The sequence below is a fragment of the Hypomesus transpacificus genome, chromosome 6, assembly GCF_021917145.1.
Source record: "Hypomesus transpacificus isolate Combined female chromosome 6, fHypTra1, whole genome shotgun sequence".
In the NCBI taxonomy this organism is placed as follows: domain Eukaryota; kingdom Metazoa; phylum Chordata; class Actinopteri; order Osmeriformes; family Osmeridae; genus Hypomesus; species Hypomesus transpacificus.
Window position 1 is genome coordinate 14,659,203 of NC_061065.1, and position 16,915 is coordinate 14,676,117.

Here is a 16,915-nt window from a genome sequence, read left to right on the forward strand (position 1 = left end):
CATACCCCTGTATTTGTATGTGCGCTTCCGCCCCCTCTTCGTTTTTAGTGGGGTTTTTCTTTGGACCTGCACAAACAAAAAAGCTTTGACTGCACTTTCAATTAAACTAGAGAACACAAAAGAAATACACCGGTGTTGTTTTCTAAAGGGTGCGGATTATTTCCCATCGCCATTTTCAGGCACCAGACACCGGCAGTATGGACACCGACTACTCGGGTTTAGAAAACCCTCTCTATAGCGAGCTGAAATATTTCTGTAAAAAGATACAGGAAGCCTACAACGAATTAAAAGAAGACTTGACACCTTATCGAGACGATCGATTTTACAGGTTTGGCTGTTACCCTAACATGAAACCTATTTCATTGTATGTCATTCACGATGTATTAAACAACCATTTTTATGTATTAAACAACCATTTATTGATTATGTAATCTGCGTGTTTAATCTAACACGCGACCAACACATTTACATAAATATAAGATACATCTTCAAATGTATAGGCCTACATCAATTAATATGGTCTACATTGTAGACACGTAGGCGTGCATAGGCCTACATTATACATAACATCCAAGCACACACAAACAATAGGCTATTATAAACACTCAACATGGTTGTATGCAACGTCAATGCACGTACCACCGCAGTGTTATGCATTGTAGCTGTACATGTTTAATTTAGTCATTTTGAGGGGGGGGGGGGGGGGGGGGGGGGGGGGCAAAAAAACACTTTTTTGCCAATATTGCAATGATGCGTTGACTTTGTATAGCATTGGGTTTGGTTGTTGGTGTGGGTTTCCACGACCAATAGAAAATGCCTTATTGATGAAGGCCTACAGAGGGCAACAAGTGTGATGAGGCGAACCCTCTAAAACTGCAAAGGTTCGTGCTATAAAAAGCAGCCTGTGCATTTGACCTTGTTAGTTATGCGACAGTGTATACGATTTTATGTACGTATGATATTTTGTACATTAGTGTTTTTTATTTATTAAGACAATACTGCACTAACTAAGATTTACAATCGTGCGGGAGGAACTGCCACCCATAGTGCCCCCTTTCCCTACGAAACCACGTGACTTTGCTTCCTACCCACACGATGACGTAGCATTCCAGTTGTCGCAGAGTCTGATGTATACGGATGTGGATTCTTTCTGTACATTTGTTATTTTATCTCGCTTTCAAGGGTGATAAAACAACGACATGGATTTGTAAGTTAGTCAGTTCAAGTCTGTCTTCATCAACGATATGTTACTTTTATTCTGATATGTCCGGTTATGTGCCGAATGGTTGGGTTTCCCTGCCCGCTGCTTGCTTGTGTGTCTGTTCCATGTTCAGTCAGCACCGCTGGCTAGTCTGCAAATGCTGGTGCAGTAGCGATACCAGGTTTAGGTTCGCCAACCAGCTACCTTTCCATGGCTGCTGTTAACTCAATAGTCAACCATAGGATTGGTTAACTGTCTGTTTATTTTAGCGTCGGCTCGTGGTTTTACAGTTTTCTTCCATTGCTTGTCCAGTGCACACAGCCAACAGGCCACACCTGGCTGAAATACAAGGTGCAAAAAGAGTTTAGCCTCCAGCAGTTGAAATTCGAATTTGTCTTTTGTCTTTAGCTAATGATCTCCCAATACCCAAGTAAAACATGTGTTAACTGTGTTTGTGTGTGTGAGAGAGAGAGAGAGAGAGAGAGAGAGAGAGAGAGAGAGAGAGAGAGAGAGAGAGAGAGTGGGTGGGTGAAAGTATGTGAAAGAAAGATAGAGGTGCAATTCTGACATTGAGTTTGTGACAGGTTGGCCCCTATGCGGCTCTACACCCTCTCCAAAAGACATTTTGTCCTTGTGTTCGTGGTCTTCTTGGTCTGCTTTAGCCTCACAGTCTTCATCGGTATTGAAGGTATGGAAAGAAATAACTCTTTGAGCGAATTTAGGCTTCATTTATTGCTTTGTTGACAAGAAAAAGACTGAATTGGTTTGTAATCCTATTGACTAATTTGGCTGTAAAACTGAGCAAAACTTGAGTAGGTATGTAAACTTAATCTGGCCCATATAATCAAAACCCGCTGACAGACAACTCCCTGACTGATAACGTTTGCAGAAATATTGCTACATTCCTCAAGGTAGTAACGTCACACATCAGAAAGCCCCTTATGGGTCACATTACACTTTAGTTTGAGGGGATTTCTTTTTACAATGCACCTTAACAACCTCAGTAAACGGACAGAAGTGCCTTTCTGAGGAAGTAATACTCGTTTTGGAGCTTGCTGTGTACACTGGGATCATTCTTTGTGTGTCATTGTTGAATCATTCTTCTTTCAATTTTAGGCCCAAGCATAATTGCAGAGACCAAATACAATGGGGAAGAACTGCTTGTCAAAAACCATTCAATAAAGGTAAGGAAAACCAGGGGTGAGAAGGAACATAGAAAGGGAATAATGAACCTTTGTTTGTCGTACTCCAGTCATGGATTTCACAGTTGCGGCCACTTAAGCACAAAATGCATGTGTTTGATTCTAATTTTAGCACCAGTTATTTGCCCTATCCAAAAATAACTTTCCAGTCTCTTCATCATTTCTGTGCCCAGAAAAACAGGATACATGCCTTTTGATGTGGCTGCATGCATCTCACTCTCCTGTTCACAGGGCTTAGCTTGTATGATAAGATGTGTAATTGTTGTTTTCAGACTGGCCCCTTTCACCTCAAGTCTCCTCCCCTCACCACCTACAACCAGCAGCTATGGCTCACCTGCCTGATGCAGGTGGAACACAGCAATGGTGAGACCTGATGAAAAAGTACTTCAGCTTGAGCTTGGAGTTAAGACCCTTTTTTGGGGCAAACAGATGACCTAACCCTAAGTTTCACAGGGGAGGGGGGTATATAGCTTAGTGGAAGAGTCACAGGTTCAAATCCAGCCCCTTGTACATTGCTTCGGCTCAAAGCATCTGCTGACAGAACCCATTATAATTGTATTGATCGACTAGGAGACAAGCAAAATATTCCCTTTTGAGTGTAATGAGGAGCTGTGTGACACCGTGTGCTGTGTGTGCTTGCTCCTTGGTCAGTGGTGGACTTCCAGCAGCACTTTGAGATCAATGTGGAGCTGAAGGGAGTGATGCAGGACGCCAGTGTGATGCACATCAGTAACAACGTGCATCAGAAACCACGCACGCTGCACTGCGGAGCTGTACGTGTCAAGCCCAATGAGCCATCCATTCATCACTCTGGCAGTCGTCAATCAAACTTTGACCCACACGGCACTGGGCTGATATTTTCTTTGTTTATTAGTTAAGCCGTTCATATGAGTATTTCCAATCCTCGTTTGCTTTTTGCCCCGCATATGTGCCCTTGCAGAAGTGTGATGAGATCATTGTGGTACACCTGGGCTACCTGAACTACACCCAGTACCAGATTAACGTGAGCTTCAAAGGCCTAGAGAATGTTACCTACGACGTCAAAGTCAACTTTATGGTAAGCTGCTGCAGCCCAGCAAACACTGGTCTCTCTCTCGCTCTTCCTCGCTCTCTCTCGCTCTCCCTCGCTCCCATCGTTCTGTCTATCGCTGTTTCATCAGATAAAAGTGTCTTTGAAGTTGGACCTGAGGAGTGACAGTGATCTCTTTCCCCCACCCTCTCTCTCTCTCTCGCTCTCGCTCTGTCTCTCTCCCACAGTGGAAGATGTATAATCCCTTGTTCTCGCAAGTGGAAATCTGGTTCCGCTTCGTCTTTGTGGTTTTGACCTTCATGGTGACGGTAAGGGATGTCTGTGTGGGGCTGTGCGTGCACGTGAGTCCACGCGCCTGTGAGTGGACCTCCTATGCATGTGTGCACTGACTTTTGTTGACTGTTGTTGTGTGTTCCAGTGCATGTTTGCCCACTCACTAAGGAAGTTCTCCATGAGGGACTGGGGCATTGAGCAGAAGTGGATGTCCATCCTGCTGCCTCTCCTTCTGCTGTACAACGGTGAGCCCATTCTCTGTCTTTATCCAGGTTCTCTCAGTCGTCGCACTATGCAAGTTATGTAGTCAGTGTGTATGTAGTCAGTGTAGTCAACAGTGTACTGTAGTCGATTGACATTAAGCCTTTGTTTTCTTTGAATTTTGACTGGATACTAGTTTTCATTCTGTCTGCTGTGTGTGTTGTACTACTAAATCATACTCAATGTACTTTGTAACAGTAACTGCCTGACACCTAGCACAACCTCCCAAGTCTTTGGGTTAATCCCTGTGTTCTGACTGTGGATGTTTGGGTTTCAGATCCATTTTTCCCTCTGTCGTTCCTGGTGAACAGCTGGTTCCCAGGAACCCTGGACGCGTTCTTCCAGGCCCTCTTCCTGTGTGCCCTGTTACTGTTCTGGCTCTGTGTCTACCATGGCATCAGGGTTCAGGTGGGTCCAGCCTCCAACCTAAAGCCTATCCATGTTTGTGCTTGGTTCATCAACCCCTTACTGACATCTTGGGTTCATCGTTCATGTGTTTTGTTTAGGGTGAGAGGAAATGTTTGACGTTCTACTTGCCCAAGCTGGTGGTCGTAGGCCTCCTGTGGCTTTCTGCAGTGACACTGGGAATTTGGCAGACGTAAGTCTGGACTCTGCCAATGTCTCTGTTGAATTTACCACCTCTCTGTGTTCATCAGTGTGTTAAAATGCCACGTTGTTGTACTTACAGAGTCAATGAACTCCAGGACCCAACCTACCAGTACAAAGTTGACATATCAAACTTCCAGGTAAAATAAACTCTTCTTTGCAATTATTCAATAGCATATCTAGTCGGCAAGTTATGTGATGTTTTTTTTTACTTTCTTCACGTGGGTTGTTTTGTGTGCTGGTCCGACCTCTTCATTAAAGGTCTACGTTTTCCTTGCAGGGTATGAAGATCTTCTTCCTGATTGTGGTGACGCTGTATATCCTGTACCTGATCTTCCTCATTGTCCGAGCATGCTCTGAGCTCAAGAACATGCCGTACACAGGTAGGCTACTGTTGACATGGGTTCTACAGAACCACCATCCCTTTTCACGTCACTAACTTTCACTACGGGTTACCTGTTTATTCCTGCTGATTTAAGTTATAGTGAAGTTCTTAAAGACACTACTTTTCTCAAAATGTATTTTCTTCATTTTTTGGGCACTAGATCTGCGCTTGAAGTTTCTGACTGCCCTGACATTTGTGGTCCTTGTGATAAGGTATGTGTTTGTATAAAGTATCTATCCATCAGTCTGTAAGTTTGTTTTATTTGTCTTCTGTGACCTTGTCTCGACATGCATTAACCATTTCTGTTCCCCTAGTATGGTCATATTGTACCTCCGGTTTGGCTCCAAGGCTCTACAAGACAACTTTGTTGCAGAGTTGTCTACCCACTACCAGAACTATATCCTTTACTAAGACTGCATTGGGCGGTCTGACCTGTTATGAGTGTTGTGTACAGTAAAACAGTTTAAAACCTCAACCATATTATGCTATGCCATGTTCATGTTATATTATATTTTCATACATTTCCTTAACTCCAGACATACCAGCTGAATTTTTATCATTCTACGGCCTGCTCAACTTTTATTTATACACATTAGCTTTTGTGTACTCACCTTCTAAAAATGCTCTTTATGGTAAGTCAGTTGAGAAGAAAACATACGTGTACGCATTGTCATTTCTCCCAGAAATGTATGACATTAGGACTACTTATCTGTTCCCCAGATTCCCAATTGAAGGACAATCCTGCTTTCTCTATGCTGAATGACTCTGATGATGAAGTTATATATGGGTGAGTGATCTCGTTTGTACAACATCCTTGACTAACCCTTCAGCGTTCATCTACTATGTTCCACTTTGTCACTCTGTTCATCTTTTTTTTATTTTTTATTAAGGAGCGACTACGAGGAAATGCCTTTACAAAATGGCCGTGCCATCAAAGCAACCGCCAAGTACCAGGATGAGAGCGACACTGACTGATGTGATCTCTGATTGGAGCATCACTTGCTCTCCTGTCATGTTTGAGGTGCCAGGTGGTGTATTTAACAAACCACCCGAGTTCAATAAGGAGTGTTTGCATAGGTTATGCAAATAGTGATATACTGTAAGTGTACATAACTATATTTTTAAATAGAAAACTGAAAAGTCTTTTGAATGTAATTTCACTGAAAGGAAAATATTGCAGGTGTGTCGGACAAAGTTTTTGTAGCATTTCATAGTTCAAAACTTTCGGTGGAATTTGAAAGGAAACTACATTTAGCCACATCAAAACTACCCTTTTTCATGACTGGCATTTCCTTATTTCTAATTGATATAGATGAACAGTGGTAAAGGGAACAGTGCCAATAATGATGATAGGATTTTTTTTATTTATAGAGAAAATGAAAGGTTATCAATGTTTGTTTTGAAATTGTGTCAAACCACTATCATATCTGTCTGTGCTTGGTCTTTGCGTTGTTTTGCCATTTTTAAGGGGAGTATTTCTAGAAATCTAGATTGCCACTGTTATGACTCATGCACATATCTTGATCCACATATTTAATGTGTTCAGTAGTTAATTGTAGAGTATTTTGTTGATACCCCCTGAGGACGTCCAGTGTGACCCATGTTACTATAGTAACATTGTACCTTAAGTGGAGTTGGTATGACTACATATATGTCCTCTCCTTTGCCAACCTTTACATACCTGTAGCAGCTTTATGATTGCACTCCATGTTTGGGAATGTACTCTACCTTTGCCCCAGTGATGGCTTTTGATATTGTATTGTTTTGGCTTTCATTGTTGTCATCAGCTTTCGTTTTCCTGAAACAGGAATCGAATGACTTTGGACATCATTCCAATGAACTGTCTCATGAATGCTTCACTGTTTGCGCTTATTTGTATGAAACCGTTGGCCTGCGAATGTACTTCATGCCAATTCTTCAAACAAGTCATTCTGCCTTTTTATTAAGGGGGACTATGTTCTTCCTTCATTTTTAAATCTGAACTGTATTATCGATACTCCACTCACACTAACCAACCTATTACATTGACTCATTGTTTTTCATATAAAATGGTACTACATTTCAAAAAGAAATACATGCATTTGTAATCGGTAAAAGGTGTAAAAGGCATTGGTCATTTGAAGTGTGAAGCAAAACGTTTGAGGATGAAAAGAAAAAGGTGGACATGTTGATGGAACGCATTCTGATAGATTGTGCCTTGTTCTCACTCAATAGGTCTAGCAAGTGGTGTAAATATTTTTGATGTGAGTGTTTGTGACTGAAATTCTTTCAATAATATAAACGTGACCTTGGAGGAGCTTGATTTGAGTTGAACAGAAATCGAAAGAGAATAGAAAGAGTTGTCTGCACTGTAAATACCACATGTAAATAAAGCACTATTCTGTATCCAGTAAAGTATTCATTAAAACAAACTCAGAATGTGTTTGTAGTTTTATACTAAACATATCTAGGTGTGATGTGCATATCATTGATAAATAAGTCAAAGGACAAATTGTTGGAAACAGAAAATAATCTAATCAAACTGTAGCAAATCTTAACATGACAATGTTAAGGCCCGGAAAAGGTATAAAAAAAGATTTTTGGGAACATTTTGGTCAAATTGCCAGCAGGTTAGATACACAGAAAAGTTAATTCATGAACACTAGTGTCTGGTCTGTGCAGGTAAGGAGTTCAGATTGCCAGGCCAAAAACACTGACAATGCAGTACATGGTCTTGTTCTCCCACCTGACCGTACAGCTACCTGAAAGCACAGAAGACAACCAGGATGAGTTCCATCTTGAACACCATGTGGTTTGAGACCTGTAGTGTAGGTATCAGGATTATGTTTGAGAGAGACAGTGCCAGACTCTCACCATCCGTAGTGTTGTCCCAGAAGCATGAGCTGGCTGTCTGCAGACCTGCCCCATTCTTCTGCATGATGATACATGTCACTGTTGAGACACATTAGTAAGTGTATTTAAATTGACTGAAGAGGTGGATATGTCATGTTGTCTTGCAGATGAACGCAGTAGTGTAGGTAAGTCTTTCCACATGACCACATACCAATATATTTGAAAGGCTTGCCCAGCTTGCTGAGTTGGCTCAGGCACTGTTCCACTACATTGGTGGTCCACTGGTTCACTCGGCTATGCTGATAAGCATTTCCACCAATAGCTCCTTCAACTGACTAAATACAGATTCACACCGAGTTAGGTCCCCTCCCGTGACGACTAGGAAACTGGCTAGCAACCAGTATCATTATTGATGACCTTAGCAACGGGAAGGGTTTAACTTGATAGGTTATGTTTATCACAGAAGACTAGCAAAATAATGAAAGAAATCGGTCTAAATAAATGAATCATATTGGGACATAAATGGTAACTCTCTCGATATCTAATTACCTCTTTGATAATAGTGCTCACTTCGTCGACGACAAAGGCAGTCTGGTTCAGAAACAAAAGATGATTTAGCTAGAGCTAGTTAGCTAGCCTACAGACCGAGCGTCAGCAAAATAGCAAAATTGTAGTTAGCCAGATTACTAGAGCTATAGCTCCCAGTATGTTATATTCAGAATATGTGTGCATACAATTCGCTATTCATCCAACCACATTATTGAAACAGATGTTATGTCCACTAACCTCCTCTCCAGTTTGAAACTCATCCATGATAACTGGCTAGCCAGCTGCTCTTGGCAGTTCCCGTTACGCAGTCAATCAACGTTGCTATGCCAGATTAGTAGAGCCCAGGCTGGGGGGCGCACGAGGAAGATGCGTGCTTGAAAATGTACAGGGCATTTGCATTTAATTAGATTTATTGAAGTATAAGGTCAAAACCAGTCGGAAACTACAAGCATATCAAAAGTTTATTCCACGTTTTTGAAAAGCCAAAGAGTTATGTATTAAAGTCAGCACTTACAACACACCAAGAGAACAGTGAACACTGGTTGCATCTTCACTCTACTGGTGAGTACATCTCACAACCATCAAAGCGTATTTGTTTTATGCAGAAAAAAATTACATCCACACTGGATCAATTATATGAACAAACCTATCGAGTCGTAAATCCCAATAAAAACTCTCCTACCACTGATACATGTGCTGACAGCAATGCAAATATGTAATGCATGTAAAGGATAATGCTGTTCAATGTTTTTATATCTAAAGGGTGTTTCTTAACCCAATATAAATAGTGAATTTGCTGCAAACAATGTAATCAATTCACAAGATCCGTCCAGTCAGCAAAGACTGGCTGTCAAAGGTACATTGTCCTTAATTCTAGACGAGCACAGTTTTCTGCTCTCCTTTACTTCTGGGTGACGGGGAAAGAGTTCTGGTCCATGAGCTCTCCCACCCTCTCCTGGAGGATATGGACCACCTCAGCCAAGATAAACACGTGCGTGTCGTCCAGGTCCTGGATGATGAATTTCTTTCCCAGGGCTGACGTTTCATCTAGGTACAGTAGAAACTGCTTCATGGCCGGGTCACTATTGGGGTGTGGGGGATGATTAAATACCGCTATGTAGAACAACATACAACAGTCTAGTTTCCTCTTTGTTTTGGAAGTCGCTTTGGATAAAAGCTTCTGCTAAATGCATACATGTAAATAGTCTACAGAATATAGATTATAATACTTTAGGTTTACCATTCAACAAGGACACCCTTGAGTACGTTGACCATTTTATCAGGCAGACAGGACTTGGGTAGCAATAAAAATGGGACCCAGCTAAAAGGACAACAAAAAATATACCGTTCCTTCAGAAAATATAGAGATGTGAATTTGCTGATTGTCTTTCTAACCAGAAACAAGTCAAACGGAGTGGCTAAGCTACATGAACTGCAGGCAATTCCAGAATTTGTGAGTTGCTAATTGTGATCAAATGTAGTTAGCACAAGCAAGCTAATTAATGCCACACCACACGCATGGTTATTCGTATGAACAACATACAGCTGCTGCTACTTATATGCAATTATTAATAAACTTGTCTCCCGTTTTACCTGTGTTGCTGGCTTTGTTTACGTTCACTGCTTCTCACTAACGTTGCCTCTAAGAATTCTGGGATGTATGGGGTCTCATGAGGGACAAAACACCGACACATTTTTAAGGACCCAACTATGGGTATATTTTCAGCCATGTGCTGGTATGAGAAAATATTTTTTCTCTATGTATTTTACGGCATTTTTTGATGTATTGGGTTAAAGTGACAGGAAATGTAGGGGTGCAAGAGGAGGTCATGCAGGTGAGGCCTCAGCCTACGTGGTACGCACTCTTAACAGGTGAGCCACTGTCGATGTATGAGAACATTCATGAAACAATGATTATAATTTAGTATTGCACAGCCCGTTTATTTGACAGGAATATTGATGGTAATGCTATGCACAAAATGTTTCTTGTTAACAGAGAAAACCAATGGAGCTGATAAGCAAGTGTCAGATTAAGTAAAAATCAACCTGACATAATACTTTAGTTGCTGAGGTAAGGCTTGAGAGGACATACATCATGGCACTTAACAAGGTTATGTATCATACATATATAAGATAAATTAAAAATAGACAAATTAAATTCATACTTTGCAATTCACGTATTGACTTGGCATGGCAATTCAGTGCGGTCTATACTTAGAAAAGCATGTGCAGAGGGTTTGAAGTATTAAAATCACTACATGATTAAGATAAAAGACCAAAATGGAACAATTAGATTTTTTTTCATCCACTCAATTACTGATTGTAAACATGGTCAAGATGATGTTTAAAAACAATCTCCTAAAACATGATCTATTAGTGGTTCATGTATTCTTTTTCTTAGGATGACTTCTGATGGAAAACATTTGGAGCACCTTGGATTTATCCAACATAAACCCAGCCATTTCTCAAGTCACCACAAAATATTTCCTATGAACACCATGATCAAAATCTTTCTACTAATAGTCCAAAAGAGAGGCAGTTAGGTCTTCTTAAGATTGGCAGGTAGGTTGGGCAGGGGTGGTGCCTTACCCCAACATACCCCCACCTCTTATTCAAGTGTCTGGACCCCATCAGTGTTCATCAGCTGACGTAGCCCTGCAACGCATCCTGGATGAACTGGAGGCTGCGCTTGTAGAGGAAAGAGTCTTTCTTCTCAGGCTTGCAGATGTTGAGGTGATCCATATCTACCTGGATGAGGTCCCCGATCCCCAGGTCTGGAAGAGGCGGAAGACACAGGATTAGGAGAAGGGTCAACGGTCTCAAGATCAAAACGGTTAAAACTACAACCGTGATCTGTGGTTCATTCCCTTGGTCCCCTCACTCCATTGCACATATTTATTCCAGAAATGAGACCTTACCTGCTGACTGTGGGGGCACCACCTGTATCTTGATCATGGGTCCAATAGTGGTGGGCCGAGTCTCGGCAAAGCTCAGCACCTTGATGTCCCTGTTCTTGGCTATGTCCAGGAAGTTCTCATTGAGGTCACGCAATGCCGGGGAGTCTGGAACAGAAGAGGGCGACGAATAAGGGAGTGAGGTGAAGACCTTGCAACAACATCTAGCTACAATGCCAATTCTAACTGATCGACAGATATAGAACAGAGGGGTTTTCACTACAGATCCTAATCAAAGTTGATGGTCCAGGGGGTAACAGTACACATTCAATATGTCTTTAAACCCCATCACATTTCTGTCATGTCTGTCTGAGCCTAAAACGAACCTCTGCAGAGCTCTTTGACCTCTACAGAGGGGAAGAGGAGGTATCGGACGTTGACCGAGTACTCAGCCATGAAGGTTCCGTGGTGAGGAACACTGTAGAACATGATGCCCTTGGTGTTTTTCATCAGGTCTTGGAGGTCCGGGTCGTTGGCGGCGTCCAGTAGCATCTTCTTTACCAACAGCCCTAGGGGGAAAATCAGTCAATGGGCTTGGGTGTGCTGTTACTGGTTGCCTAACAAGATGAACCGTGTCATAACATTTCAAAAGTTGGGAACATCCTTAAAATCCATAACCAATATTATTGTTTATGAAGCTAAAATACTAATATATTCCAAAATCGAAGATATTGTTTCTTTTGAACAGCAGAATCATGTGACGACCCAGTGTGTTATACCTCCCATGCTGTGCGCCACCCAGACCACAGGCCTCTCTCCTACCCCAGCCGACTTGAGCTTCTTAAGCAGCTCTCTGCTCCTGTAGGCCAAAGACTTCCTGAAGAAACACACACACACACACGGAGCATGGAGTCGAATAATCAGAAGCAGTCTGCAATAAGTGATATATAAAAACCCATACAGTAGAAAATACTGAAAAAAGAGACACAAACATCTCCGAAGTCTTCCAATCCAAAATATAATTGTACATATACAAATATATAGACAGATACCTTTGGTTTTCAGCAGGACACTTGGACCTCCAGTCGCTCAAGTGAGAGTCGTACTCTACCGACAGAACCCTCAGGTTAGGGCAGTCTTCAGCCAACCACGACTAAGGGGACAGACAAAAAGGAGCCAATCACAAAGCAAAGAGTAAGCATTAGAATGTGCACGCTTCTAGATCATTGAAACTGATGTCATGTCTGTATGTAATGACACAGTCATTCCACGCAGCAGTGGTTACCTTGGGCCAGCACTCTGTGTAGTCCTCTATGACCGCCTTCTCCTCCTCAGTCACATCACAATCCTTCTGCCGCCATGTCTTAAACGCCGCCCCCAGGAGCCCATGGACGAATAACACGTCCGCTTTGATTGGCTGGCTGAACAAGAATCAAGAGCAACAAATAGACTGATATGCTATATTGTGTATACTGGATATCAAGATGAGAAACACATTCCTATGTGTGATGACAGTGGTGAAGACCTCACAGTACCTGTTGCGACACTGTGGGTGGAGAACATAAACCCCATCCTGGTACCTCTCCTTCACTGCGTCTCTGTCGAGGTTTGCCAGGGCGCGGGCTGCATGGGAAGCCTGCATGATGTGTGTGGACTGCATCAGCTCTGCTAGGACAGGCACCCAACCTGCCAAACAACACCACCACACATGACAAAACTAACTTCACTTTGAACCTTTCCTGTATTTGTGGACGAAAGTCACATGACACTGAACTATATTCCATACAATATTCATGTTATTCAGACCTCGGAAACGCAGAGGAATGGATCTGTTGGCCGGTCAGTGATCAGTGGCGTTCACCTACCTGACTGTATGATGGCCTGGTGGGCACTGTCGTTAAGCGCCAAGTTGCCAATGATGCGTACAATGTTTCTCTGGAGCTTCTGGGAGTCTTTGCGAAGCTGGTAGACCCTCTGGAGGAGTTGCAGACCCCCGTTGGCCACAATGTGGTCACAGTGACTCTGTACCTGGACGAGGGACATGGAGATTGGGGCGAGTTCTGAGACTAGAAGTGGTAAACAGGTGATGCAACATGTTATAAAGACCGGTGAGGTCCTCACCTTGGAGTGTTGAACCAGAGCCTGTAGACAGAAGGACTCCACCTTCTCAGAGGGGACAGAAGTGAGGCTCTGAGCATAAGGGAGGCCGTTCCCCCCGAAACACCACAGACCACCCTGACACACACACACACACACACACAAGTAGGTTGTATCAGGTATATGGGCAAATGTGTGTGAAGGGGTTAAAAGAGTTGATTCACCTCAGAGTGTGTGTGTGCATGCGTAACTGCATGAGTGTGTGTGAGTGTCTTACCCTCTGTGTCGCCAGCGACTGACTGCTCTCCCGCAGGGCGAGCGAGGTAAAGTACTGGACACACGCGTCCACCTCCGACTGGGGCAGAGACGCCAGCAGCTGCCTGAGGCCATCCTCCACAGAAAACCCCTGAGCAGAGGGAGCAACCTCTCATCAGCCAACCTCTGTGTGTGTGTGTGTGTGTGTGTGTGTGTGTGTGTGTGTGTGTGTGTGCGTGCGCGAGCATCTACTGTTCGCTGTCTGTGAAAACAAGTGAAGAGATACGTGGAACTTCAGAGATACAGTCGTTGTGAAAGGAGGAGATACCTACATCCTGGACCTCGGGCAGAAGAGGTGGGGAGAGGAAGAAGCGCCGGTCCACCTGATGGGTGCGTGCCAGCCCCACCACCGTCCGCTGGTCTACCACCTGGGCCGCGGTCTGGAACTGGTAGTCTGCAACACACGGCTGTGTGTGACGTCGAGCTCACGTTCTCCTACTGTCACAACAGTAGGAGAACGAGCTAACTGAGACATTTCGGATGGTGGCTGTAACCGACGTGACGGGAAAAGTGTTGGAGAAAGAAACTGAAGAGTTGGAAGCGGGAGGTGGGATGGGGAGGTGAAAGGTCATGAGGCTGTGTGGTGGCTGTCGGTCTTCCTCACCATGCCAGTGGTGGTTGCCTGCCAGGTCCTGAACTGCCTGCAGTCTGACAGACCTGGTGTTGGACCGCGTCCTTTTCAACAGAACCCACAGTGCCACCTCATGGGGATCTGCATCCACACGACTCAGGTGTTCTACAATACACATAGACACAATATCAATATGATATATACATCAAGCCATAAGCTCAACACCATGGTGTCTAAATGTAAATCACAAATAGTTACCAAACAAAAGAAAACCCTAGGATTCTAACAACTACCACAGAAGGCTACTATTATACAATAAACCTAGATAAAGAGTTTGCCAACCTGGACCGTTCAATCGGGCTGCTTTCAATTGGAAAACTGTGAAGTTTCAAAATATGACATTCCTTATAAGCATTTAGACTTTTTTTCTTCTGTGTGATCTTTTCAAAGTAGTCATACAATACAAATCACACTTCATGAAGTCTAACAAATGCATAAAAGATAGGGGTAGTTAGCCCAACAGTTGAATTCAACAAAACACACACACACATGGAGACACACACACACACACACGGAGACGAAGGGACAGGTGCATCCTGAGGCTCACCAACAAAACTACAAAAGTCTGTCTAAGACCATCTCCAATAACACAGCTGGACTTCAGTTCCTCTTTGCAACATTGAGCATATTTCTGTTTCCATCACTGACTTCTGCTTTCCAGTTATCTCAGAATAAGAAGCCTGCCTGTTTGTGGTGAGGCAAAATACAGTTATCGGACATCAGCAGGGATTTTTTATGTTATTTTTCTTACCATCGAGTGGTCGAAGAAGAATCCTCGAGGAGAGTTCCAGAAATGTACGAACTGCTTTGTGAAGTTCTCTCCTAGCTTTGTTTGTGATCCCTGAAACAATACAAATCTATAGCAAATATTTAAATGACATTTTCACCTTTCATAATGTAAGCATGCATAATTTAATTGTTTAATTTGGCTTGGTTTGGCAGGAGGCTATTTCTTTTTCTTTCATAAACAAGTCAGCCTTGACCAGCGGAAGTGAGATTAGTGAACAGACGAGATGAATGACACAGAGAGAGAAAGAGACACACAGAGAGAGAGAGAGAGAGAGCGAGAGAGGGGAAGGAAGGGAGTGATTGTTAAGATGGACACCTGGTCTGGATGTGGCGCTTTATTGATTTCAATAATCATTTACTGAAACCGTATTTGTTGTTGTGTCGTGGCAGGCGTAACACAGAGCAGTTAGCACAAACAATAAAGTAATGTAGGCCTACTGTACGTTATGTTACTGCATACATGCGTGCTATCCGAGATACCACCATACGACCTGTCATAAAGCTTAAGGTGAATCCTCCAGTACCTGTGCTTATCTTGTCCTGCTCCTTTGAAGGCGTGGGGCGCAGGTATATGTAGGACTTCTGTTTCTCCTGCAGAATGGCTTGCGTATCAATAGTCACAGCTCTGTTCAAGGTCACCACCTCATATGTGATGAAAACACAGCCCCTGGGGGGTGATAGACAGACATTGTCAGACCAGAAAAGCTTTTAAGGAGGTTTTATTTTATTTATTTAAAAAAAAAAAAAATATATATATATATATACAGAAAAAAACGTTGTCAAGTCAATTTGACATACCCCAACACAACAGCACCGGTGACTTTAGCAATTTTCGCTAAATGTCAAAAAGAATAAGTCCATTAATGAGGACATTGATACTAATAATGTATGCCGTCTTTAGTGAGAAAGGTGACCACACACAACACCAGTGTCTTTTGGTAATATCTTCAGTCTGTCTATACTAGCTTCAATGCCTAACCATAAGGATACATTACTAGCCATGGGTCACAGTTCCAATGCAACGTACGTATGTCCCTCCAGGGCAAGACTTTCTTCATACTCGGGCCAGTGGTGCTCAGTCGCCGACAGCGGATCATTCGAAGCGCAGCCACAGACATCTTCCACCTGCATATGAAACAAGGACAAACCCTTGTACTAGATACCTAGCAGTATAAAAAAATCACCAGTTAAAGTTGTCGTACCAAAAACGGACTTCCGTCATGTCTACAGCTGCTTTTATCTGGATCAAACAAGCAAAGTATTCTTACTGACAACCACACGTGATTGCTATCTTGTTTTGTGTGGTGTGGACACTGTGTGCTACTGAAATGTTATGAAAGCTACGCTAACTTGCTAGCTAGCTTAGTTTGTCATGCATTATCTTGATATCTTGACACTTGATGTTGTACATAAAGTTGTGAACGTTTTATACATCATTACCTCATTTGGTGACTAGCTAAATTACAGTGATTTGGGCGCCTAGATGACTCCCTCCAATTAGACCTCGACTGTTAGCGGCGTCCTCAAAAACATGGCAAACTAATGCAATGGTCTCACGAAACACGTCACGTACCGTAAACAACAGAAAGCGCGGCAAAGATTACCGTAACAATTCGAAGTATTTTTAATGGTAGCTTTAATGGTCAAATATTTTTTTCTGCATTTAAAGGAGTTTGTGTGTGTGTTTGTGTAGGCCTATCTTTGTTTCAGTTTTCAACAGTGTTGTGTGTAATCTGTAGTCAAAATACTGTAATGGATACTGTTTTCCAGTGATGGTCAGTAACTTGACACCAAGGAACCTGACCTTTCATTTCAGGCCAGTGAAATAATTCCCTCCTGAGGAAACAGTG

General features: G+C 42.7%; 4 protein-coding genes across 5 annotated transcripts; 1 reads left to right on the forward strand and 3 right to left on the reverse strand.

Annotated features, from left to right (window-relative positions):
* Window positions 1–58: 58 nt before the first annotated feature.
* On the forward strand, window positions 59–7,348 carry tmem181 (transmembrane protein 181). Of its 2 annotated transcripts, none has more exons than XM_047021906.1 (17): window positions 59–328; window positions 1,786–1,889; window positions 2,318–2,385; window positions 2,676–2,766; window positions 3,055–3,176; window positions 3,344–3,460; window positions 3,661–3,741; window positions 3,852–3,951; window positions 4,245–4,375; window positions 4,474–4,565; window positions 4,656–4,713; window positions 4,854–4,956; window positions 5,119–5,170; window positions 5,273–5,355; window positions 5,501–5,590; window positions 5,679–5,745; window positions 5,849–7,348. In XM_047021906.1, exons 1-17 carry the CDS (start codon window positions 198–200, stop codon window positions 5,931–5,933), a joined length of 1,575 nt encoding a protein of 524 aa, XP_046877862.1. In that variant the 5' UTR covers window positions 59–197; the 3' UTR covers window positions 5,934–7,348. The 2 variants fall into 2 exon arrangements, with proteins under 2 accessions (XP_046877862.1, XP_046877861.1); XM_047021905.1 differs by lacking the exon at window positions 59–328 and adding an exon at window positions 1,087–1,207.
* A 104-nt stretch (window positions 7,349–7,452) lies between these two features.
* On the reverse strand, window positions 7,453–8,684 carry dynlt1b (dynein light chain Tctex-type 1b). The gene is made up of 5 exons (XM_047021907.1): window positions 8,577–8,684; window positions 8,340–8,381; window positions 8,002–8,125; window positions 7,812–7,889; window positions 7,453–7,699 (listed from the first exon to the last, which is right to left on the reverse strand). Exons 1-5 carry the CDS (start codon window positions 8,601–8,603, stop codon window positions 7,629–7,631), a joined length of 342 nt encoding a protein of 113 aa, XP_046877863.1. The 5' UTR covers window positions 8,604–8,684; the 3' UTR covers window positions 7,453–7,628.
* Window positions 8,685–8,782: 98 nt separating this feature from the next.
* gtf2h5 (general transcription factor IIH, polypeptide 5) lies at window positions 8,783–10,008 on the reverse strand. The gene is made up of 3 exons (XM_047021908.1): window positions 9,933–10,008; window positions 9,580–9,660; window positions 8,783–9,421 (listed from the first exon to the last, which is right to left on the reverse strand). Exons 2-3 carry the CDS (start codon window positions 9,612–9,614, stop codon window positions 9,241–9,243), a joined length of 216 nt encoding a protein of 71 aa, XP_046877864.1. The 5' UTR covers window positions 9,615–9,660; window positions 9,933–10,008; the 3' UTR covers window positions 8,783–9,240.
* A 245-nt stretch (window positions 10,009–10,253) lies between these two features.
* Window positions 10,254–16,710, reverse strand: serac1 (serine active site containing 1). Its single transcript, XM_047021917.1, has 17 exons — window positions 16,506–16,710; window positions 16,093–16,190; window positions 15,864–15,900; window positions 15,590–15,732; window positions 15,028–15,117; window positions 14,250–14,381; window positions 13,918–14,039; window positions 13,608–13,736; window positions 13,355–13,468; window positions 13,099–13,261; window positions 12,769–12,919; window positions 12,519–12,654; window positions 12,286–12,386; window positions 12,013–12,110; window positions 11,620–11,802; window positions 11,258–11,401; window positions 10,254–11,113 (listed from the first exon to the last, which is right to left on the reverse strand). The coding sequence occupies exons 1-17, from the start codon at window positions 16,508–16,510 to the stop codon at window positions 10,980–10,982; spliced, it is 1,980 nt and encodes a 659-aa protein (XP_046877873.1). The 5' UTR covers window positions 16,511–16,710; the 3' UTR covers window positions 10,254–10,979.
* Window positions 16,711–16,915: the final 205 nt, after the last annotated feature.

Bases quoted from the DNA above. Each gene is read 5' to 3' on its own strand.
- tmem181 (XM_047021906.1), top strand. From the start codon at position 198: ATGGACACCGACTACTCGGGTTTAGAAAACCCTCTCTATAGCGAGCTG. The intron at 1,890-2,317 runs GTATGGAAAGAA...TTTCAATTTTAG, and splicing joins AGTCTTCATCGGTATTGAAG to GCCCAAGCATAATTGCAGAG. The intron at 2,767-3,054 runs GTGAGACCTGAT...CTCCTTGGTCAG, and splicing joins GCAGGTGGAACACAGCAATG to TGGTGGACTTCCAGCAGCAC.
- dynlt1b (XM_047021907.1), bottom strand. From the start codon at position 8,603: ATGGATGAGTTTCAAACTGGAGAGGAG. The intron at 8,126-8,339 runs GTAATTAGATAT...ATCTGTATTTAG, and splicing joins TGAGCACTATTATCAAAGAG to TCAGTTGAAGGAGCTATTGG. The intron at 7,890-8,001 runs GTATGTGGTCAT...GTGTCTCAACAG, and splicing joins CAAGCCTTTCAAATATATTG to TGACATGTATCATCATGCAG.
- gtf2h5 (XM_047021908.1), bottom strand. From the start codon at position 9,614: ATGGTCAACGTACTCAAGGGTGTCCTTGTTGAATG. The intron at 9,422-9,579 runs GTAAACCTAAAG...ACACCCCAATAG, and splicing joins AAGGGTGTCCTTGTTGAATG to TGACCCGGCCATGAAGCAGT.
- serac1 (XM_047021917.1), bottom strand. The intron at 15,118-15,589 runs GTACTGGAGGAT...GTATTGTTTCAG, and splicing joins GCAGGACAAGATAAGCACAG to GGATCACAAACAAAGCTAGG. The intron at 13,737-13,917 runs GTAGGTATCTCC...CCCTCTGCTCAG, and splicing joins TTCTGCCCGAGGTCCAGGAT to GGGTTTTCTGTGGAGGATGG.